Source organism: Mesoplodon mirus (genome assembly GCF_964341445.2).
Source record: "Mesoplodon mirus genome assembly, chromosome: 19".
NCBI classification, from domain to species: Eukaryota; Metazoa; Chordata; class Mammalia; order Artiodactyla; family Ziphiidae; genus Mesoplodon; species Mesoplodon mirus.
This window is the reverse complement of record NC_138995.1, coordinates 59409378-59432930: the sequence shown is the minus strand read 5'-3', so window position 1 is coordinate 59432930 and position 23553 is coordinate 59409378. Positions and strand designations below refer to the sequence as shown.

At 55.0% G+C, this 23553-nt stretch overlaps 2 protein-coding genes across 8 annotated transcripts in view; one reads left to right on the top strand and one right to left on the bottom strand.

Moving 5' to 3' along the window:
* SHANK1 (SH3 and multiple ankyrin repeat domains 1) overlaps positions 1-9817 on the top strand; it is a 47183-nt gene extending 37366 nt beyond the window's left edge. For 4 of the 7 annotated variants that reach the window (XM_082606209.1, XM_082606207.1, XM_082606206.1 and 1 more), the window contains 3 exons: positions 1125-1221; positions 2893-5998; positions 7965-9817. In XM_082606209.1, coding sequence (XP_082462335.1) covers positions 1125-1221; positions 2893-5998; positions 7965-8682 — 3921 coding nt within the window. In that variant the 3' untranslated portion in view covers positions 8683-9817. The other 3 variants (XR_014292143.1, XR_014292144.1, XM_082606208.1) reach the window with 3 other exon arrangements.
* A 1052-nt stretch (positions 9818-10869) lies between these two features.
* On the bottom strand, positions 10870-21423 carry LOC309795090 (uncharacterized protein C19orf81; the record flags this gene model as incomplete). Its single annotated transcript, XM_082607138.1, is given in 7 exon segments — positions 10870-11632; positions 12713-12852; positions 14055-14175; positions 14279-14351; positions 20686-20749; positions 21365-21379; positions 21385-21423. Coding segments are annotated over 7 exon segments (648 nt in total). The 3' UTR covers positions 10870-11436.
* Positions 21424-23553: the final 2130 nt, after the last annotated feature.

Sequence of the window (23553 nt, the reverse complement as noted above, 5' to 3'; positions counted from 1 at the left end):
TGAAGATGGAAAGGAATCTGTGATGATTGGGAGGAAGCCATTGCAGAGAGAAGATCCAGGACTTGTAAGTGTCCTAAGTCAGGGATGAACCTTGCGGCACTGCAGGAGCGAGAAAAGGTGGGCCTGGTGGGACCAGGGTGGGAGATACAGGCAAGGGCTAGATCATACACGGTGTCTTAATCACCATGATTCTTAGTCTAAAATCAGAGCCTGAGATAAGGATGCTTGAGACAACCATTTCCTAAGGGGGAACCTGTAAGGGCATGGTTGAGACAGGATGGGCTACAGAGAAAGTCAGCAACCCTGGTCCCCACTGGAGTTTGCCTTCAGCCTGATCCCTTGGGGAGCTCGGGAGTGTGAATTGCAGGATGGAGAGAATCCCTCCTTAGACCTCCCTGTCAGTTGGCTGCAGGCTGCTCCCAGAAGTGGGGGCACGTTAACAGCTTGGGCACGTCAACTCCTTTGGAGGGGGAATGATTCTTCAGAGCAAGGGGCAGCCAAGTGTTGCAGGCAGGTGACACTCACAGTGGCTGGGGATGGGCACAGCATCCTGGCTGAGGAGATCTGCGTGGGCACAGGCAGTGTCTACCACAGGGGGCTTTGAAGACCAGACTTGGGAACTTGGATCCCTTCCCAACTGATGTGAGATGCTACTGTAGGATTTTAAGCAGGGCAATAGCATGACCAGAATTGCTTTTAGAAAGATCCCTCTGACTCTTGCGTGGAAAGCAGACCAGGAATGGGTGGCAGGACAGGGGTGGCAGCCAGGAGACAAGGAAAAGGCTCCTGCTGTCATCCAGGCAGGCAGTGGTGGTAACTTGGACCTGGGCAGTGACAGCAGGGGTGGAGGAAAGTGCCCAGGTTAGTGATGGGCTTGGGACGCAGAGCAGACAGGCTCCGGTGATAATCTGACTCTTCCTCCTCTCTCTCTCCCCGCTGCTGCTGTCAGGACTCAGAAACCTTTCCCTACCCCAGAATTCCCTTCCGTCTCCTTCACACACCTCTCCCTTCCTGCAGAGGCTGGGGAAGGAATGGATGGCTGTGTGGGGAATCCATGGATTTTCATGCCCTGAGACTGATTTTTCTCTGCTCTCTATTCTCTCTCCTCCTCTGCCACCCCAAAGTCGAGCTTTGATCCCCACCACCGCTCCCAGCCAAGTTATGAACGTCCTTCCTACCTGCCTCCAGGACCTGGACTCATGCTCCGGCAAAAGTCTATTGGTATGTCACCTGCAAGGGTGGGTGTAAGGGATGCCAGTGGGGAAAGGGGAGGCTGGGAGGGTGACAGTTTACGGGGAAAACAAGGGAGCCTGGGAATGTTCTTTTCTCCTTCCATATGTGACCATCAAGTTGGGCAAAGAGCTCAGGCTTTGTTGCTGGGCAAACCTGGGTTTGAATCCTGGCTCTTGTCCATCCTGGCTGTGTGACCCAGGGCAGGCAGCCTAGGGCTCTGCATCTAGAAAATGGGGACATCATTGCCCCTGCCTGGATGCAGTTAAGTCGAAACCACCACAGACCCTGGTTCATTCTCTCTTATACCAGACTCCATTCATTCATTCATTCATTCGTTCTACAAATGTTTATTGAGCACTACCATATGCCAGGCTAAACTGCTGGGGATTTGTCAGGGAACAAAACAGACTAAAGGGTCCTGCCCTCATGGAGCTTACCTTCTAGCTGGGGAAGACAGACAACAGATTATAAGGATAAGAAATAAGAAAATGATATAGTATGTTAGCTGTGTTAAGTGCTATGGAAAAAAATAGAAAAAGAGTAGAGTGAGAGATGTCAGGAGTGCTGGGGGGCAGGTTTGAGCTGAAACTTGGAGATGAAGTGGGGAGCCATGGGGCTATCTGGAAGTAAGGCATTCCACACAGCAGGAACAGCCAGTGCAAAGGTCCTGAGGTAGGTAGGACTGAGCTGCCATTTGCTAAGAGAGCAGCTTGGGAAGATCGTGGGGAGGAGATCAGGGGCTCAATTTGGGGCCTGCTTAGTTTGAGATGCCAGTGAGACATCCAAGTGGATGCAGCATTTGGATATAGAAGCCCGGAGCTCAGGGGTAAGCATTGGGTCCGAGACAAGCATGGGAGTCTTCAGCAGGGAAGCAGTGAACGAAGCCATGACACTGGTTGAGATAGTCAATGGAGAGCGAGTAGTCAGAGGGGAAAAGGGAATCAGGGACTGAGCCCTGGCAGTTGATAAGTAGGCAAAAGATTCCACTCCTCCAGTTCCCTCCAAGTTGTTTTGCTGTTTAGATCTAGCTTTTCCCCAGCTTCAGTGTCCACAGTCCACCAGTGTGTGTCATTTGCCTAATGTCAGTTACCTATACATCTACCTGACATTGCTTACCTATGAATTGGCTCCCTCTTTTAAATATTAGCCTCATCCTAAGCAGTGCTATCTGTGAAATCATAGATTTGATGTGCTAATTACATTTCTCTTCTGCATGTACATGAAAAGAAATCTGTAAGTATACCCAGAAACACCGTATCTCTTCCTGGCTCAAGCCATTTTTGCTCATCCCAAGCGACCGCCAGCATATACCGTGCCTTTGGGCGAATTAGAAAAGGCGCCCCCTCCTGGCCCGGGAAGGAAGTTCAGCTGAATTCCGCCCCCCCCAACACACACACACACACACACACACGCACACACCACACCTCTCTTGCTCCCTCTGCCGTTTGCTGTTGTGCAGTGCACAACGTGTATTACTGTATCAAGCGGATTTGGATTTATCACATCTGGGTAAGCTCTAGACTAACCCATGTTCTTCTTAACATCTACTGGGTGTCATTATTATTATCATTGTAATATTGAAGTTCTGTGGGACAGGGGAACAGAGAGGCCACCCCTTGCCATCCCAACCCTGCTTCTGGATCCTCTGTGTCTTCCCAGGGGCTACAGAAGATGAGAGACCCTACCTAGCACCCCCAGCCATGAAGTTCAGCCGCAGCCTGTCTGTGCCTGGTTCGGAGGACATCCCGCCGCCGCCCACCACGTCCCCACCAGAGCCCCCCTACAGCACACCTCCAGCCCCCTCTTCCTCCGGCCGCCTCACTCCCTCTCCCCGGGGAGCGCCCTTCAACCCCGGCTCAGGTGTCCCCCACCCCGCCTCGTCACCGTCGTCCTTCGATGGGCCCTGCCCTCCTGACAGCCGTGTAGGGAGCCGTGAGAAGAGCTTGTACCACGGCGGGGCCCTGCCGCCCGCGCACCACCCGCCGCCCCTCCACCAGCCGCACGCTCCGCTCCCCCAGCCACACCACCACCACGCCCACCCGCCGCATCCCCCGGAGATGGAGACAGGCGGCTCCCCCGATGACCCCCCACCGCGACTGGCTCTGGGGCCCCAGCCCAGCCTGCGAGGCTGGCGGGGCGGCGGGCCCAGCCCGACCCCGGGGGCCCTGTCCCCGTCGCACCACGGCAGCGGGGGCGGGGTTAGCGGCGCCTCCCAGGCCCCGGCCCTGCGCTACTTCCAGCTGCCTCCCCGGGCGGCCAGCGCGGCCATGTACGTGCCGGCCCGTTCGGGCCGCGGGCGCAAGGGCCCGCTCGTCAAGCAGACCAAAGTCGAAGGCGAGCCCCAGAAGGGCGGCGGCCTCCCGCCCACGCCCTCGCCCACGTCTCCGGCGTCCCCGCAGCCGCCGCCGGCCGCGGCCGCCCCGTCGGAAAAGAACTCCATCCCCATCCCCACCATCATCATCAAGGCTCCATCCACCAGTAGCAGCGGCCGCAGCAGCCAGGGCAGCAGCACCGAGGCGGAGCCCCCGACCCAGCCCGAGACCGCGGGCGGCGGCGGCGGCGGCGGAGGGGGCAGCGGCGGCGGCGGCTCCTCCGCGCCGAGCCCCGCCCCGGCCATGTCGCCAGTGCCACCGCCCCCCTCGCCCGTGCCCGCCCCCGCCTCTCCCAGCGGCCCGGCCACCCTCGATTTCACCAGCCAGTTCGGAGCGGCCCTGGTCGGGGCGGCTCGGAGAGAAGGCGGCTGGCAGAACGAAGCCCGCCGGCGGTCTACGCTCTTCCTCTCCACCGACACGGGGGACGAGGATGGCGGCGAGAGCTCGCTGGGCCCGGGCGCGCCCCCGGGCCCCCGGCTGCGCCACTCCAAATCCATCGATGAAGGCATGTTTTCGGCCGAGCCCTACCTCCGGCTGGAGTCCGCAGGCGCCGGGAGTGGCGGCGGCTACGGGGGCTACGGAGCCGGCAGCCGAGCCTACGGGAGCAGCGGAGGCAGCAGCGCCTTCACCAGCTTCCTACCGCCGCGGCCCCTGGTCCACCCGCTGACCGGCAAGGCCCTGGACCCAGCCTCCCCGCTCGGGCTGGCCCTGGCCGCCCGAGAGCGGGCGCTGAAGGAGTCCGCGGAGGGCGGTGGGGCCCCCCAGCCCCCTCCGAGGCCCCCGTCGCCCCGCTACGAGGCTCCGCCGCCCACGCCGCACCACCACTCGCCCCACGCCCATCACGAGCCCGTGTTGCGTCTCTGGGGAGCCCCCCCGCCGGACCCGGCCCGCCGGGAGCTGGGCTACCGGGCCGGGCTGGGCAGCCAGGAGAAGTCCCTTCCGGCCAGCCCGCCAGGTGCCCGACGCTCCCTGCTGCACCGCCTGCCCCCCACCGCTCCCGGGGTCGGGCCCCTCCTGCTGCAGCTGGGGCCCGAGCCCCCCGCCCCGCACCCCGGGGTGAGCAAGGCCTGGAGGTCCGCAGCCCCGGAGGAGCCCGAGCGGCTGCCCCTCCACGTGCGGTTCCTCGAGAACTGCCAGCCCCGGGCCAGTGGGGCGGGGGGAAGGGGGCCCCCCTCGGAGGACGGGCCGGGGATCCCGCCGCCCAGCCCACGCCGGTCCGTGCCCCCCTCGCCGACCTCCCCGCGGGGCAGTGACGAGAACGGGCTCCCCCTGCTGGTCCTCCCGCCCCCCGCCCCCTCGGTGGACGTGGAAGACGGCGAATTTCTCTTTGTGGAACCGCTGCCCCCGCCCCTGGAGTTCTCCAACAGCTTTGAGAAGCCCGAGTCGCCCCTCACGCCGGGGCCTCCCCACCCGCTGCCGGACCCACCCACCGCGGCCAGCCCAGCGCCCCCTGCGCCGCCCCCTGCCGTGGCCGCCGCCCCTCCCACGCTGGACTCCACCGCATCCAGCCTGACTTCCTATGACAGCGAGGTGGCCACGCTGACCCAGGCGGGCCCCGCAGCTGCTGGGGACGCGCCTCCGCCGGGCCCAGCAGCCCCAGCCGCCCCGCCTCCCCCTGCCCCACAGCCTGGCCCAGACCCTCCAGCTGGCACAGATTCTGGTATCGAGGAGGTGGACAGTCGGAGCAGCAGTGACCACCCGCTGGAGACCATCAGCAGCGCGTCCACGCTGAGCAGCCTGTCTGCCGAAGGCGGGGCTGGGGGCGGGGTGGCCAGTGTGGCCAGTGGGCCGGAGCTTCTGGACACGTATGTGGCCTACCTGGACGGCCAGGCCTTCGGGGGCAGCGGTCCTCCTGGCCCACCATACCCACCGCAGCTCATGACTCCCTCTAAGCTCCGGGGCCGGGCGCTTGGGGCCAGTGGAGGCCTGCGGCCTGGCCCCGGTGGGGGACTCCGAGACCCTGTCACTCCCACCAGCCCCACCGTCTCGGTGACGGGGGCTGGAACCGATGGGCTGCTGGCCCTGAGTGGTTGCTCAGGACCTTCGACAGCAGGTGTGGCCGGCGGTCCAGGGGCTGTAGAGCCAGAAGGCCCACCGGTGCCCTTGCCATCCGCCTCCTCCCTGCCTCGGAAGCTGCTGCCCTGGGAGGAGGGCCCGGGTCCACCGCCACCACCCCTGCCTGGGCCCTTAGCCCAGCCTCAGGCCTCAGCCTTGGCCACAGTAAAAGCCAGCATCATCAGTGAACTCAGCTCCAAGCTTCAGCAGTTTGGGGGCTCCTCGGCAGCTGGTGGCGCTCTGCCCTGGGCCCGGGGAGGCGGCGGGGGAAGCGGGGACGGCCACCACGGGGGAGCCAGCTACGTCCCAGAGAGGACTTCCTCCCTGCAGCGGCAGAGGTGAGCCGGGGGCTGGAGGTTGGCAGTGGAGGCCAGAGGGGCTGGCTGAGGGTAGCAGAGACCGTCTTCCACATAGCTGTGTCCCTTTAGGGTCCCAGGTGATAGGAAACAGAAGCTGGGCTGGCTTGGAGAAGTTTGCCCTCAAAGAAGCATGCTTTCCCAGCCACTTTAAATTTCCCTTTATCTCAGTAGCTTCTGTGGTCTCCTCCCGTCACCATGACAACCCACATTCCATGATGAACAAAAAGAGTGATCAACAAAGGAGATTGGAGCACAACTTGCCCGATGTCTGTTTCCTTGGTGGGTTGTCAGTTCTGACAATCCCTGGAATCTTCAAGTCGCTTGAGCCCCGTGTTGGTCAAGACAAGATGCTTTAGGGCACGGTCGGTGGTTACAAGTGTGCTTCTGGAGCCAGGGTTTTTTGGATCCTGGTTCCAGCCCCGCACTTTCTAACTGGGTGATCTTAGGCAAAGGGATCCACCTCTCTGTAGAAGAGGGACAGCATAGAACCCTTCTAAAAGGGTTTTGAGGCCATTGTTGTACCATGAGATGGGGGAGGGGAGGGGTCTCTTACAAAAGCCCAGCAAGTATAGATGGAGAAGTCCCGGAAGATGCAGAAGCTTTCTAAAGCAGCTAGCGAGTTGGAACTGCCACAGAGTTCAAGCTCATTCAAGACCTTCTAACCTTAGGGAAAGTATAGAGTCACATTCCTGATTCAGACACACAGAGCGAGTGGGGAGAGGTTTTTTTTTCAATCCTCTTGTTCTTCTTCAAAGCTCACTCTAATGTTCCTCGAGGGTTTGATATCCACACGGTGATATTCTGAGGTGGTTTTTGAGGTCTTTGAGATCTTAAGGCATCTCACTGATGATTCTTAAGTCTTCTGGGGAGAGGAAAGGACGCGTAATTTAGTTAGCAGATCCACCAATAATTGATTTGCCATCTGTTCTGTGCCGGGTGCCCTTCAGGGTGAGAGGGACCCCACAATGGACAAAACAAGCAAAGCATTTCCCTCATAGACCTCACAGCCTAATGAGGCAGAGGTGGGGGCCAGGCAATAAACAAAATCATTGTCATCATCCTAGGGGAAAAAAATGCAATAACGCGATGGTTAGAGAAAGTCTCTCAAATAACAGGCGAGCTGAGCAGAGACTGGAGGAGGGAAGGAAGCAAATCGTTTGGCTCCCTGGGGGAAGAGAGAGCTAGGTAGAGGGAACTGTTCAAAGGCCCTGAGGCAGGGACTGTTCTGGAGGGAGCTAAAGGGATGAGGGGAACCTTTTCCTCCCCTTGTTTCTTCTCTCTTTCATCTCCCTCTCCTCACCTCTCTCCCTCTCTCTCTCTCTCTCTCTCTCTGTCCCCTGTCCCCTTCCATCTCTCTCCCTTGAATGCTCATCCTTTTTGTTCCTCTCTCACTGTCTCCCTGTCTTCCACTCTGCTGTGACTGGCCATACCCGGAAAGGCAGTATAGGGTAGTGGTTAAGAGCTCAGACTTTGGTGCCATATAACCGGGCTCTGCCACTTCCTGGCTGTGTGTCCTTAGGCAAGTTACTTAACCTCTCTGTGCTGCTGATAATAATAGTAACCTGCATCAGGGCTGTCACGGGGTTTCCATCGAGATGGCGATATGTAAAAGCACTTAGAACAATGCCTGGCACACGTGAGCATCAGTAAGTGGTGGTGATTATTATTATTATCACTTAATGTCTCTTTTTCTTTCATCTCTCTTGACTGTCACCCTCTCCCTGTCCTCTCATTTTTCTCTCCCTTCATTTTCTGTCCTCACATCCATCTTACCCCTTGCTTGCTCCTTCAATCTCTCCCCATCTCTCTCCTCCGACTCTCTATCCCTGCCCCATGTCTCTTTTCCTCTCCCTGTATCTTGACCTCTGCCTCTTTCTCACCCGCTTTTGCCCCCCCGCCCCCCGCAACCCTTCTCCTCCACCCCTGCCCCGTTGTCACATTCCAGACTCTCTGAAGACTCCCAGCCCTCGCTTCTCTCCAAACCTGTCAGCAGCCTGTTTCAGAACTGGTCCAAAGCACCTCTGCCGCCACTCCCCACAGGAGGCGGGGGCTCCGCTTCGGCCGCTGCAGCCCCGGGGGCCACCTCGCCATCGGCCTCCTCCTCCTCCACGTCCGCCCGCCACCTCCAGGGCGTGGAGTTCGAGATGCGGCCACCTTTGCTCCGCCGGGCCCCTAGCCCGTCACTGCTGCCCGCCTCGGAGCACAAGGTCAGCCCTGCACCCCGGCCCTCCTCCCTACCCATTCTGCCTTCTGGACCCCTCTACCCGGGCCTCTTTGACATCCGCGGCTCCCCCACTGGAGGGGCAGGAGGCTCGGCTGACCCCTTCGCCCCTGTCTTTGTGCCACCGCACCCCGGGATGTCCGGGGGTCTCGGCGGGGCCTTGTCAGGGGCTTCCCGCTCCCTCTCACCGACCCGCCTGCTTTCCCTGCCCCCGGACAAGCCGTTCAGCGCTAAACCTCTGGGGTTCTGGACCAAGTTCGACGTGGCTGATTGGCTTGAGTGGCTGGGCTTGGCTGAGCACCGAGCCCGGTTCCTGGACCACGAGATCGATGGCTCCCACCTGCCCGCCTTGACCAAGGAGGACTACGTCGATCTGGGGGTGACCAGGGTGGGCCACCGCATGAACATCGACCGGGCTCTCAAATTTTTCCTGGAGAGGTGATGGCTGGCCCGGACGGACCAGCCCGTCCACGGAACCCTTGAGCCTGCTGGCCTCTTGACCTCTGAACCCTGACCTTCATTCTCTCCCCGGGCCAGGGACTCTGCTAAAACTGCACCCTGACTCTTGTCTCCCAAGGCCGGAGGTCACCAGGTGGCCTGATCTGGCCAGACATTGGCACCTCACAGGAGGGGGCAGCTGACACAAGACTGTGTGTGTGTGTGTGAAGCGGGGAGTGGAGTGGTGGGGGGGGAAGAAATCACAGAGGGGTATGAAGAAGGAGGGAAGGGTCGATTCTGGGGAGGAGGGGACCGACAGAGCCATAGAGGGTCAGCCCTGAGCCTCACCGGATGGGGGCCGTCCCCCAGGCCGCAGGGGAAGGCGATGCCCTCAGATTCCACCACCTGCCACCCTTTAACAACCCTCCCCCCCTCTCCAGGCCCCTCGGCTCTCCCCACCCTCCCCTCTCCCCAGTACACACAGCAGCCCCCCAGCCCTTTGCACGCTCCTTTGCACGCCTGCTCACCTCTCTCCCCTCCCTGGGCTACAATTTTGCACAAATTCGCCCTCTCACTGTCTTGCACACTGCGCCTTCACTTCCGGCTTGCGAGGCCCCCTCAGCTCTCCAGCTCACACTCAGTTTCCCTGGCACACCATGCGTCTCTTTCCCCCACGCTCCACACTCCGTGCTCTGTCAGACTCTTGCTTGCACACGCTTCCTCCGAGGCGCCCTCCCTTCCACCCCTCACTCCCGAAAAATCTCTGGGCCCTTGCTGCAGACACACTTGGGACACCCTTCCCCTCACCTTCTCACAGACTGTGCGCCTCTCCCGACACTCTCACCTCCATTCTCTTGAAGCACTTTCCCCTCTTATTCTTGCACCCTCGCATTCTCACTCTACTCACCCCTCCCTCCCAGGGACACTGACGCCCCTCCTTGCCCCTCCCCCTCCCCCACTGTTGCTTGCACCCGTGCCTCCCAGGAACCCCCAGGAACCGGATCTCTCGCAAGTGCTCATGCCTCTCCGCTTTGCCAGGCTCCCGCCTCCCCTGCACCTTTCTTTCCCAAATCCTTGTCCGTCTCCATTGCCAACTCTTGGGTGAACCTTCTCGCATGCTCGCTCCTGCGCATCACCTTCCCCAGTACTTCCGCTGCTCTCTTGAAGCCTTCTTCTTTTCCTTAAACAATGTTCTTGCCTTCCGTGGCCCTGCTTGCACACTCATTCTTGAATTTCTACTTGTTCTTGTCAGCTCCTGGGTGACTTTTTCCATCTCCCTGGGGGAACTCTACTACCTCTTTCTTTCTGCACACTCATCTCATTGCACACGCGCTCTTGGGCTGTATTGTTGTTTCTTTTCCTGGCACTTTTTTTTTTTTTTTTTTGGTCCCGAAAGACCAGCTCTTCCGGTCATTCACACTCTGCCTATTCTCTTAGCTCTTTCTGCTCTTTTTCTCCTTCTGCCAAGAGAAGACCCTACGCACACTCACTTCTTGCCCACTTTGCTTCCACACTTCCTCCTCTCCCTTCCCGGGGCTTGGCCCTCTCACCTCCCCTCCTCTCACTCTCCCCAGCCTTCCGGTCCATCCATTTTGCACGAAGACACCGCTCCCTCATCTAACCTTTCTGTCTCTTCAAGAAACTCCTCCCTCCAGCATGGCTGTTCCTTCCTGCACGCCTCCCCCTCCCTTTATTCCTGGGGCTTGGGAATTTTAAGCCACCCCTTCCCCTGGAAAACCCCCTCCCCTACTGTGGGCAAAGGGGGGAGGGCATCGCCCTCAGGTCCCCCCCGCCATGTTCAGCTGCCAAAGAAGAGAGCTCCCCCTCCTTCCCCCAATCCCATTCCCCCTCTGTCTGCTGCCCTCTACCCCCGAGGCGGGGGCGCTCCGTCCATGGGGGGAGGGTGCTTGCAGCCCTCTCCCCTCACCATGTCAGGGATCTGCGGGGAACCTTGTGGGAGGGTCGTGGGAGGGGGGAGGGGTGGCGAAGAAGGGGGCGGAGGTCGCGCTGGGCCCCTACCCGCCCCCTCCCCCTTGTCCGCAGGATGCCCCCCGTCCGCAGGGGGCCTGCGCGGCGCCCGTCTATCAAGGGCTTGTTCATTCTGGATGGGTGCCGCGGGGTTGGGGAGGGTACGGGGGGGGGAGGGGGGAGGGGAGGTTGGGGGGGGAGGGGGAAGGGACTGGATGGGGGCAGCGCGGGGCGAAGAGAAGAGACAAAGCAAAAAGAGGAACGATAACAAAGGAAAATACAAAAAAAAAAAAAAACTAGAACACACGAAAAAATCCAGAAAAAAACCTGAAATAAAAGCCCGAGAATTGTCTTCCAAGGGGGGTGGGAGGAGGAAGAGGAGGGGGGCGGATGAGGACGTCTGGTTCTCGCTGGGACAAGGATCGCACGCGTTCAAAGCCCCGGCGCCCGGGTCTTCCCTCTCTCGGGCCTCAGAGTTCATCCCTCAAGGGAGTGGGACCCAGGCGTCCATTTCCAGGGACTGGGGGAAGATTAGGGAGGCGGGATTATATCATGGGGGCTCGTCCCTACCCCCCATCACCTCCCACCCCCTGACTCCCCACCAAGATTTTGCAGAGAGAAATGGCTTTTGTACCAGGTCATTCTTTATAATTAAACTCACAGTATCCACCCCCTCGAGCCGACCCCGCCTCCTTCCTGGGAAGGCAACGCCCCTTTCCTTGGGGATTCCGGATGGGTCGCCCGAGCCCGCTGGGCGGTGCGCAGGCGCAGCCGGGGCCCGCCCCAAACGTCAGTCTTCGTCGGTCGGCTCCGCCCCCAGAGCCTCGAGCATGCGCCGTCGGACCAGCGAGCGGCGCAGGTGCAGGCGGTAATCGCCCAGCAGCAGTTCGTCGTGGCGCACGAGAGGGTGCTGGAGCCCGCGGAGGCGGAGCCCCGAGCGCAGTAGGCGCGAGCGAGTCTGGAAGTCCGTGACCGTGATAAGCCACCTGCAAGGGGGCAAGGCCAAGAGGAGAGGTGCGGGGCGGAGACGGAAGGGGAATCGCTGGCTTTGATTGTCCCAGAGTCCCTGCCTGGTCCCTGTTCGTTTACCAACTCCAGTCCCTCAACCCGTCACTACATCCCTAAACTCTCCAACCCTGCACTCTCGCCGAGCTCAATCTGTACTTCGACCCTCACCTGGGTCGGTCTAGGTCCCGTCTTCTCAGCCTGGCTCTGTCGAGGCTCCATCTTTTTTTTTTTTTTTTTTTTTCCCGTACGCGGGCCTCTCACTGCTGTGGCCTCTCCCGTTGCGGAGCACAGGCTCCGGACGCGCAGGCCCAGCGGTCATGGCCCACGGGCCCAGCCGCTCCGCGGCACATGGGATCCTCCCAGACCGGGGCACGAACCCGCATCCCCTGCATCGGCAGGCGGACTCCCAACCACTGCGCCACCAGGGAGGCCCGAGGCTCCATCTTTTTAAACCGCCGCTCCAGGGCCTTATCCTCATCCAGCAACTCCAGGTACCCCCACTTCAGTGTGGCCCAGCCCCGCCCCCAACTAGACACTCCAGGCCCACCCGATCACTCTGGCCCCGCCCCTGCAAAGTGCTCAGTCCCGGCTACGCTCCCGCTCACAGCTGATTCCCATGCTCCGACCACACACCTCGGTCTTGCGCATCCCCCTTCACCACCTGGGTCACTGAAACTCCGGTTCCTCACTCCAAACCCCACCTTCTTTTCCGATCTCACCTGACCCTGCCCCTTCACGGCGCCCATTCTCGCCTTAGCCCCTTCTCGGCTCTCACTCTCAGCGGGGTCTGGATCCTTATACCAACCACGCCATTCTCCGGGCGCTCCTGGCCCCGCCCCCTCACTGCCCTCACTTCTCCGCCCCGCCCCTCACGGAGCTTACTGTTGGCCCACATCCCCTATTAGCTCCCGGCCACGCCCACTCAGAGCCTCCGCCCCGCCCCACCTCTCGCAGCCTTCACTCCCCTCCCGGCTCCCCCATCGCGTTCACCGCGGTCCTGCCAGTTGCGGTCCTGCCCCTCCCGGCCGCTCCAGGCCCTGCCCCCGCCAAGGACTCACCGGTTCCGGCGCCCAGCAGTCCCACAGATGACGTTCATGTTCTCAAAGCGGATGCTGCTCACACGCCCGCTCTCTATGGCCCCGGGTAACTCGGCCTCCAGCGCCTCCAGCACCTCCAGGTGGGTAAGGTCCTCTTCGGGCTGGGGATGTCAGAGAGAGAACCTCAGTCAGTGACACCCGGAGTTCAGTCCGGGTGCAGAAGTCCCCACCCGAGACCCCACCTGCAGAACCTGCCACAGTGGGGAGGATAGGAATCGTTCAGGTAGAAAGGCATCTACTGCCATTCTAGGTCATTCTCCAAAAAAAAAAAACCAGTTCTCACCAAACCGATTTGCCAAAAGTCAATGAACAGCTGACGGAATGATTCACCAATTTGGCCAACTTTGCCAATCTACTGAAAACTTTTCCAGCAACCTGCGTCGGATGGCGAGATTTTGGCAGCCCTTGAAGATTTTCGCAAGGATTTAAGCCGTAATTTTTTCCTTTTTTAGTCATATTAGCATTTTAAGAACTATTCAGTTCTCAAAGAATAAGGATCGTAGGAGGATTTGACATCTTGTCAATCTATTTTACATTCAGAAACATATATTGATCATTAACCACGTCTTGAGTCTGAGATTACCATGTCGAAGGCGATACCATATGTCATGACATATAAAATTGCTGAGAAGCCACAGTGAAATCATGAAACTGGTCACCTCCAGGAAGGCAAGCCTTGGATGCATATGTTGGGTGTGTGTGTGTGTGTGTGTGTGTGTGTGTGTGTGTGTGTGTGTGTCTCATGTTCAAAAACACAAAGAGGAGGAGCAATAGGGTGGTTATTGGTCCCATAAACAAGAACAGCAATCCCTGTGTTGAGGTCAAGTCACACAGATGAGCTGAGGGAACACTTCCGAGGCTTGTGCCTGGCAAGCCTTGTTTAATTCTCAAATGGGTGAGACCTTAATAGATACCTCTTCTGAGGCAGGAATGCCCAAAGGATCCGTACACCGAATAACCATGTCACTGAATCTGTCCAAAAACGGGCTTTTTGAAATGAATTTTTGCGATATCTGTAAATTTTACAGAATTTCATAATAGGTGGATTAGCAGGGCTCCCTCTGTCCTCAGCGTCCCCTCTCTCTGCCTCTCGGTCTCCCCTCTGGGATCAGCAGTGATAAATTTGATGATGAACCCTTTGACAAATTCACAATCAATTTTCAGCCACTTATCCTGGTGCCAAGCCCACAGCTGATAAGCTGCAGAGCCTGGATTCAACCCCTGTCCACCTCACTTCTGAGCCTGTGTCCTTCCCACCATGCCACCAGGGACCTGGGATCACGGGGGTGGGGGGGACACTCACTGAGGTCTCCATGCACAGACAGAGGGGCTGGGCAGCAGGTGGCATGGGGAACTTGCGGATGCATGGGAGCTCTCGGTCCAGTGCCTCATATTCTGCAATGACCTGGCGCAGATACTGCTTCCTGGGAAGACAGCCAAAGGACAGGGACCTCCCAAAGTCAGGGGTCCACGCCATTGCACTCAGAGGAGCTGAGATCAGAAATCATGGGGCCAGGGACCACTCACGAGGATTTGACAGGTCTGCCTAGGCTCCGAGCCTGCGTCTCCTGCAGGGTCTCTAGGTCCACAAGAAGTGCTCCTGTGGATGGAAAACCCAGTATCAGCTGCCTTGAGCACTCCTCGCACATCATTCCACTTAAATAGCATCACCAAATGACTGTCCGTGCCACCACCAGGATAGCTCTTATGCCAGTTATTAAGCTGTTGTCTCTCAGCCCGAAACTCCAACTTACACCACCCAGCTGTCCGATACCCCAGGGCTGGGACTCTACCAACCCCATTTCCACTCGGACAGTTGGGGTCCTGCTAGACTCTGCCAAAAGGGGGTGCTAGCGGGAAACTGCAAGTCAGGAGGAAAAGGAAGGGACTTGCTCCTTTTTGCTTCCTATTCCAATCATCCCAGCCTAGCTTCTTCACTGCAGCAGCATTTGAATCTAGTTTATGATTTTTCCAACACTCTCAGAACTGGCCTCCTGATTGGAACTTGATTCATAACAGCTCTCAAATCTGGGCTCTTCTACACAACCCCTCCATCAACTAATTTGTCTCTTTTATGGCCAACTGCTAGTTGTCCCACATAATCCATTTCCCCTTCCTCTACAATCCTAGCTAGAGTTTTATCCAGCTGGAAACAACAGTTTCCAGCCTCCCTTGCAGCTAGGTGTGGCCATATGACCAAGTTCTCGCCAACATTGTTAGCAGAAGTGAGGGGTGCAACTTTGGAATCATTTGCTTAAGAAAAATTTTCTTGGCTTAGACTCAGTGCCCCTTCCCTTGGACTGGAATGTGGATGTAGCAATAAGCCAGCTTTATTCTTTCTAGAGATGATGGAGCACCATGGGTCCCTGTATTCTCGTGGGGCTGAGATATCCCACCCATCCAGACCACCCTCCTCCTCTTACACAAGAGAGAAACCAACTGTTTTCTTAACGCCATTGAATTTGAGGGTCTCTTTGTTACAGCAGCTGAAAAAAGCAGAAAGCAACCCCTGACAGCTGGCCTGGCACTCCCAGATAGACCCTGGTGACCTCCCTTTGGACACAAGGAATTTCACAGAATACCAACAGCAACCAAGGTCACTCTGTGACCATGATGGACCAAGATAAAAATAAGATCCCTCTCGAGTCATGTCTCAACACAACATCGACACTGCCCAAACCACAAAACTGACCAAATATCCCCCTCTTGGCTCAGAGCTGATGCTGCTTTTTTCCCAACCAGTGTTAGTGCCATTCTGATTGCTCTCATGTCATGGACTTGCCTCTGCTTCCTGCCAGCATCCGATTCAGAGCAAAGCCTGCTTTCCTGATTCCTCCCCAAGTCACCTAACTCAGCCCAGGTCTCTAAAAACCTCTTACTCAGACATTGATGTGTTACTATCTCCCTCATTCAGTAAACTCAGTGGTGTGCTGGTAAATGTCCTCTCCCTCTCTCTCTCTCTCTCCCCCCCCCCTCTCTCTCTCTCTCTCAGCATCTGCCAGTTTTCATGGTCTCAGTACTCTCACCCTGACCAATTTTATGCTACCCATGGTTTTCACAACCAGCTTGCAGAATTCACCACTCAGGTCTTGTAAGCTGGGACAGGCTGTCTCCAGCACAGGGCTATGTCCCATCTATGCTCCTAGAGGTCTTTGGCTTCAGCACATCAACACAGCTCAGCTTGTACCATAGTAAGCCTCCAACTCTGGTCCCTGTTCTTCCACCTCCCATCTGTTTTGGCAGGGCAGCTAGGGTGATCTTTTCCTCTCAGCACCACCAGAGGCTTACAAACCACCAGAGGCTTCCTCTTGCCTTCAGGATAAAGTTCTCCCTGTTATGGGGACTCATTCCTCAATGTGTGGTCTGGGGAGCATTTCAGGGTCCACCCCAGACCTATTGGGTGAGAGTCTGCGTTTCAGCAAGATCCCCTTTGAGAAGCACCTGCCCTGCGTGTGGTCACTCTGATGACCTCTCTGATCATTTTTCTCCAGCCATACTGGCCTCCCTTTCATCCTTCCAACATAGTAATCTCCTTCTCAAATCTGTCCACTTAAAAATAATAATAACTACGTGTTTACAGCCCCCTTTAAAAAGCCAAGCACCTTTTAAAGTTTTTTTCCACTGAATCTTCAAAACAGCGTTCTGAGATAGTGTAGTTTAACAAATGATGAAACAGAAGCACAGAGAACTTAAGTGACTTGCCCAAGGTCACACAGGCCAAGTGATAGAATCAGGATAAAAATCTAGGCACTGGATCCAGAATCTGTGCTCTCAATCCCCCAGTCTGCTGCTACTCACCCCACTATTGTCTAGACAACAGCTTCCTAACTTCTCATATATCTCATATATCTCTCTCTCCCTCTTCATTCACCCCATCAGAAGCATTTTGAAATGTAGATCTGACCACATAACCATCTCCATTTCCTCAAAACCCTCCAAGGACTTCTCATTATCATTTGGGATAAATTAAGACCAAGATGACACATGACCAGACCCTGCTGATGTCTTAAACCTGATCAGACACTGTCGTCCTCCTCACTTGCTGCATTCCAGAAACATTGCCCTTCTGTGACTTGAACTCTCCATGCTCCCTCCTGCCACAGGACCTTGGCACATGCTATGACTCCACGTGGAACTCTCTTCCCCCTCACTTAGCTCATCAAGTCTCCCTAAGTGTGTGAACAGTTCCTGTCATGAACTCATGACACCATGTATTTGCTCTCATCACGGTTGCAATTTTACATTTACTTCTATGAGTCTCTAATTAAAATGTGGGCAACATGAGGTCAGGGACTCGTCTTTCGCTCTTGGCATCTAGCAAAGCGCCAGGCACCTAGCTGTTAGTATTTATTGAATAAAGACTGAAGGAATATAACCATCAAATGCAATATGTCAACTCTGGGTCTTAATTAAAACAAACCAACTGTGAAAAATAAAATTTTTAAATAATTAGGGAAATTTAAATATATACTAGGTGTGAGATGATATTCAAGAAAAATTGTGAATTTGTTAGGTGGAATTAATGGCATGGTAGGTCTGCTTTCTAAAAATCCTTAGCAGTTAGAAACACATGCTTAAGTATTTATGGGTGAAAAGGAATTATGTCTGGGATTTTCTTTAAAACAAACTTGTCCTATAGAATGTCCCCCCAGAAAGTGTGTGTGTGTGGGTTGCTTAGATGAAACAAGATTAACAAAGTGTACATTGTCTCTATTTTTGTGTATGTTTGAAATTTTCTATAATAGAAAAAATCTTTTAAATGTCTATCACAAGTAACTTAGAAATAAAATTATATGCCCTGGAAATGTGTGTGAAATGACTAAAAAACTGACTCTAGCAGCATCAAAAGTGTATGTTTAAAATGTGAATAAAACTGTTTCTCGTGAAATGTGGCATTAGAAATAAAGATTTCTAAATTACAACCGTGATTTTAATATATTTGTTTCAATGTATATGTGTAACTTAGTAAAGGTATAACTTTAAAAACAAATACTTATTGAATAATTGAGGAAACACGACACTTTCAAACTTCAGCAGGCATCTCCAAGGCCTCCTGTGTGCCTTGGAGAATGCTGCAGACCAAGAGATTAATGAGACCCCAGCCTGCCCTCCAAGAGCTTCCAGTCTGGTGGGGGAAGTGTTCACTGTAAAGGTCAATACTTGCTACAATGGACGTGTCACGAGGTGGAGAGGAAGCCCAGTCTGGGGGCAATCAGGGAAGGCTCCTTAGAGGAGGTGATGTCTACAGCAAGACTTAAGGGATAGGAGTGGGATAGGGAGGATGGGAGGGAGGCTCAAGAGGGAGGGGATATGGGGACATATGTATGCATATGGCTGATTCACTTTGATGTACTAACACAGTATGTTGAAGCAATTATACTCCAATAAAGATCTATTTTTAAAAATAGTGAAAAAAAAAAGACTTAAGGGATAAAGGAGGAGTTTGCCAAATAAAGAAATGGCAGAGAAAGGGATGTTTTATGCAGAGGGACCACGGGGTGGGCGCGGGGGGTGGGTGCTAAGGTCTTTAAGCAAAAGAGAATATTCCCAGAATTCTCTTCAGGTCCAAGGCTAAGGAGTGCTTATTGCCATTGTAGATTATTAATTATTTGTTAGATGGTGTGTTTCATGTCTGTCTTCCTTGCATGAGAACCAGCTGGGTCGTTTCATTCATTACTATAGGCAAAATACGTGGGACCCATAGGCTTTCTAATGGCCTAAGCCAAAGTTTGCAACCTGACAAGCTACAAATGTTATTGGTTCCAAAACACCACAAAGAAAACAACAAAACTGAAATGAACAAATATCGATCTGCAAAACGAGCCAACTGGTCAACTCAATTTCACTCATCTTTTCTGGAGCTACACATAAAGTATACTTATCAGATGGGTGCCTCAGTCTAGGTTAGAGATGATGTGGGGTGGGGCGTCTCCAAATGAAAGAGATCTTCAAGGACACTAAAAGAGACTTGAGGACAGAGAAACTGTCTGTTTTTCCACTAGAGCATTTGCTATGCCTAGCCTAGCACCTGGCACAGAAGTGGTGCTTATAGCCGACACCTAGAAAGGAGACCCCCTCAGCCATTCCCATCCTTCTTCCTCCATTTGAGGAGTGTCCATTCCCCACCCATGCAACCAGGTGAGGCTCACCAAGCCCCAGTATCCTCAGGGATATCCCATCCAGTGTAAACCAATGCCTTCTGACCCTTACTGCTCATCATAATTACCTGGCAAGCATTCAAAAACTATAGTTGCTAGGTCCCCCAGCACTAGAGATTCTGGTTAATTGGGACCTGAAGTAGGATTAGGTATAGGTTTTTTTAAAAAGTTTCTCCCACCTGATGCATAGCCCCACTGAATAAAATAATCATGATAATCTCATTCCTTTTGCCAGGGATTGAGACAAGAGTGAGTGGATGACTTAGTGCTGGCCAATGAGATGTGAGGAGAGATTATTTGGGGTTCTTAAAGTGAGGACCTCTGGAAGTGATACCTGAAACTGTGGCAGCCATTTTGTAACCATGAGGTATGCAAGCTGGTGTACAAAGGGGATATATCCCAGACCAAAAAGCAGGGACATAGAAACTGGCTTCTCGGTGACATTCACTGAGCTGCTGACCCAACCAAACACAAACCCTGATCCACCTCTGGGCTTCTTTTTGAGTGAGACAATGACTTTCCTATTTTTATACTGCATTAAGTCCGATTTTCTATCACCTGCTAGCCAAATGAATCCTCACCAAGATATTACTTGAGAAATGTCGAATGAGTGAGTGAATGAATGAGCTGTGCTAAAGCAGAGTGGAAGTAGGGAACCCTGGAAGATGAGCCTGTCGGCTAGTGTCAGGCCACACGGGCCCTCAAACACCAGCTTGAGGGGCTAAGACTCTATCCTGGGAGTGATGGGCAACATCACTGTGGGCAAGGGAGAGACAGGGTTAGTGCTGGGTGTCAGGAAGGCTCCTCTGGAGCTATGTGGGGGATGGGCTGGAGGGGAGAAACTGGAGACCAGAGAGTTAGGTGGAGAAAGGGTCCAATGGAAGAGGACAAGACCTGAGCTGGGGCTGAGGGGAAAGAGAAGTAGGGACAGGGCAGAGAGAGGAGGCGGGAAGATGGGGCTGGGACGGATGGCTGTGGAGGTAATGGGAGTCGGGGAACAATGCCTGGCGTCTAGACTGGGCTGGCAGTAGCACCGTTCAAACATGGGAAGCAGGGAGGAGGAGTGGCTTTGGGAGAAGATGCTGAGGTCAGCGTGGGAGACAAGGAGAGTGCGAGGGACCAGGGCAGGGAGTCTATGGGGGATAATGGCCTCAGAAGAGTTGTTATGGCCCCAGAGGTTCATGGGAAGTGTAGTTCTGGGTCCAGAACATTGGTCAGGGAACTGAAAAGCCTCATGGGAAATGTAGTTTGAGGTCTAAAGGGTACTGCTCAGGAATCGGGTAGACATAAGAATTTGGGGTAGCTCTTTCTTTGGAAGGCCAGTGACTCACTTAAGGTCACACTAAAAGCCAGGGCTGTGACACAATGCTCATATGAAGGACCCCAAGGGGTTCCCTGGCGGCGCAGTGGTTGGGAGTCTGCCTGCTAATGCAGGGGACACGGGTTCAAGCCCTGGTCTGGGAAGATCCCACATGCCGCAGAGCGGCTAGGCCCATGAGCTACAACTACTGAGCCTGCGCGTCTGGAGCCTGTGCTCCGCAACGAGAGGCCACGACAGTGAGAGGCCCGCGCACCGCGATGAAGAGTGGCCCCCGCTTGCCACCACTAGAGAAAGCCCTCGCACAGAAACGAAGACCCAACACAGCCAAAAATAAAAATAAATAAATTAAAAGAAGGCTCAACATTAAAAAAAAAAAAAAAAGAATATGAAGGACCCCACCCGCCCAACCCCACACTTGGATACAAACACACAAGCAGACACGGCTCAGTACCTGCCTCCCTGTGCATACTGGGGTTGCCCATAGTGGAGGAACAGAGGGCCTCCACCTCGTGCTGCATCCTGAGAAGGTGGGTAGGGGTTGTCTCAGGAGGATGGGGAGAAGAGCTCTGACGGGGTCACCCACCCCAGCTCCTTCTCCCCGCTGCTGCTTCCTCCTTCTTGTCTTTGAAGCCCCGGGGAAAAAAAATATGGAAGGCTGAGACAAAAAAGAAAAAAAATATGGAAGGCTGAGACCACATGGAAATCCAGTTTCCCTTAGCTCTGGGGCTCCCTGTGTGCCCCAATTATTTCTTTCCCCCTTTCCTGCCTCCTCCTCCATGCCTCCCAGTCTCCTCGAGTTTCTCCCCCCGCCCCCTCGCACTCTCTTCCTCATCCACGCCCCATCTCTCTGCCCCGCTCCCTCCCTCCCTCTCTCCCCATCTCTTTATCCTGATTTCTCCTCCTCTCTCTCCCCATCTCTCCTCCACTCTTTCCTTTGATTTCTCTGCCCTCTTTCTCCCCACCTCTCCCCTCCCCTTGTTCCATCTCCCTAGTCTCCTCCATCAGTTTCCCCAACATCTCCCCAGCACCCGTCCCTCTCTCTCTTCATCGTTTTCTACCTCTCTCTAACCCTATCACCCCCTCTCTGTCTCCCTACCTCTCTTTAACCCTATCACCCCCTCTCTGTCTCCCTACCTCTCTCCCCATCTCTCCCATTCTCCTTTTGCCCTCTCTCCCCATCTCTCTTCTCTCATGGCTGCCTCTGCTGGGCTCCTTGGCTTCCCTCCCTCTGTCATCCCTTTCCTGTTCCCACTTGCCCTCCACTCATCCCAGTTTCACACAGGAACTGGTTAGGTACAGGTGAGATTCAAACGGAAACTGGGTTCTAAGTGGGGGAGGGAAAGGTGAACAGGGGGCCTGGTTGCCATGGTACCTCCAGTGGATGGGGGAGGGGCTGGGGGCTCCTGACCCCAAGGGCAGGAGTGAAGGAGTTTAGCCACAGAGGTGCCCACTGGGCATCCCTTCTTTGTGTCTGCAGAGCTCTCAGCAGGAACCATGGGAGAGGAGCACAGACTTCTTGTTATTTTATCTATCTTCCCAGTCTGTCTCTGTTACCTGTATCTCTAGTCTTCTCTCGAATTCCTCTGGTCTCTGCCTTAACTGTCAATTTTTCCTGCTTGATAAACATGGATTCTCTGCTTGCTAGGCAGTAGCACCTTGATTTTCTGAGTCATCTGTTCAGGAATGAGCTTAAAAATCAACGTAGGATACAGATTCAACCCTTGGACTTTTGCCGGACCTGTTACAAAAGAGGATCTTTCTATTCCCAATGAGGTTGCCAGGCTGGTCGGAGCCTAGGTTGGAGCTGCTGGGGGCCATCACATTGCCATATGTGGAGAGAGCCTGCCTGAAAGCAAAGACAACACGAGGAAAGCAGAAACCAAAGATGCAGATTCCTGAAGATGATTGAGGACACCTAGATCTAGCTGTCCCTCAAGCCCTCATCCACCCAATTAATTCCCTCTTATGCTCGGGTTATTTGCGTTTCTCTCATCGGCAATTACAACAGTCCAGACTTAAATGGACTAATTTCCAGACCCAGTTCCTCTGTGGCCCTGACTCCCTGTTGGCAACCTTATGTCTTTTTCTCTCCCATCAGGCTGTCCTTCACTTCCAGTTGCCAAGTCCATCCCCACAGGACAGGAGACATCTTTCATTCTCACGACCACAGGAGCACCTGGCCCCTAGAGCCCAGCAGTCTTCCAACTCTATCCCTTCTGCCTCCTGACTCTGCTCCTCTTGTCATTCCCACAGCCCGACGCCCACTCAGGTTTCAAGGTCGTCTCCTTCCTGGACCCTCGCCCCAGCCTCCTTCTTGCCCTCACATCCTCCAGTCTCTCCCGCCTCATTCCCCTCCCACAAGGTTTCCGAGGGGTCTTTCTGCACTTGGAGATGATCCTGCCCCTCCCCTGCTCTCAGCCCTCCCATGGCTCCGAGCTGCATGATCTGGTCCCAGCTTCCTCTCTCACCTCATACCTTCAAACATTCTTCAGTCACCTTTTATTAATTACTTTATTTAATTAATCCCTCCCACCCCTCGCTCCTGTCTCCACTCTCCACGTGCTGCCTTCTGCCCTTTTCCCGGCGCCCAAACGCCCTCATCCTTTCATAAGAAGCTCAAGTGCCCCCTCTTCCAGGAAGCCTTCTCTGACTCCTCCTCCTACCAGTTGTGTTTTCTGTCTCCATCCTCTGCACGTTCTTTATCTGCTCTTTTTTTTTTTTTCAGACCTGTGAACACTGTGCACTCTGTCTGTCTTGCTCAGGAATTTGGGTCTGTGTCTGCCTCCCCCTCCACACCAAGGGGCCCTGACTCATCTCCGGCTCTCCAGCATCAGGGAAGTGCGGAACATGTATGTTGAATGAATAAACAAGTGACGATTTTCCTCTATCGCTGTGACTCACACTCAGTACCCCCTAAGCCCACTGCCCTGTGTCTCTTGGTCTGCATGAGGTAACATAGGATGAAGAAGAGAATATGGACTCGGGAGTCAAACAGGCTAGCATCCAACGCCATGCCCAGGCTGTGCAAACTTGGGCAAATGTCTTTCCCTCTCTGAGCCTTGGTTTCCTCATCTCTTACCAATAATTCTGCCTTGAAGGGCTAATGGTGCTTAAATAAAGCAAGATACAGCAAAGCCCCCGCATGTGAGCCAGGCACACAGGAGGCACTCAGTTGAAGGTTGCTCCCTTTCCAGTGTTCTTTATCTCTGTGACCAGCTTTAGCTGCCTCTTCTGGACCTCTCTCTTCTTCCTTCTTTGGGTGTCTTTGTCTTTCTCTATCTCTCTCTGTCTCTGTCTCTGTCTCTCTCTCTCTGCAGCTGTGT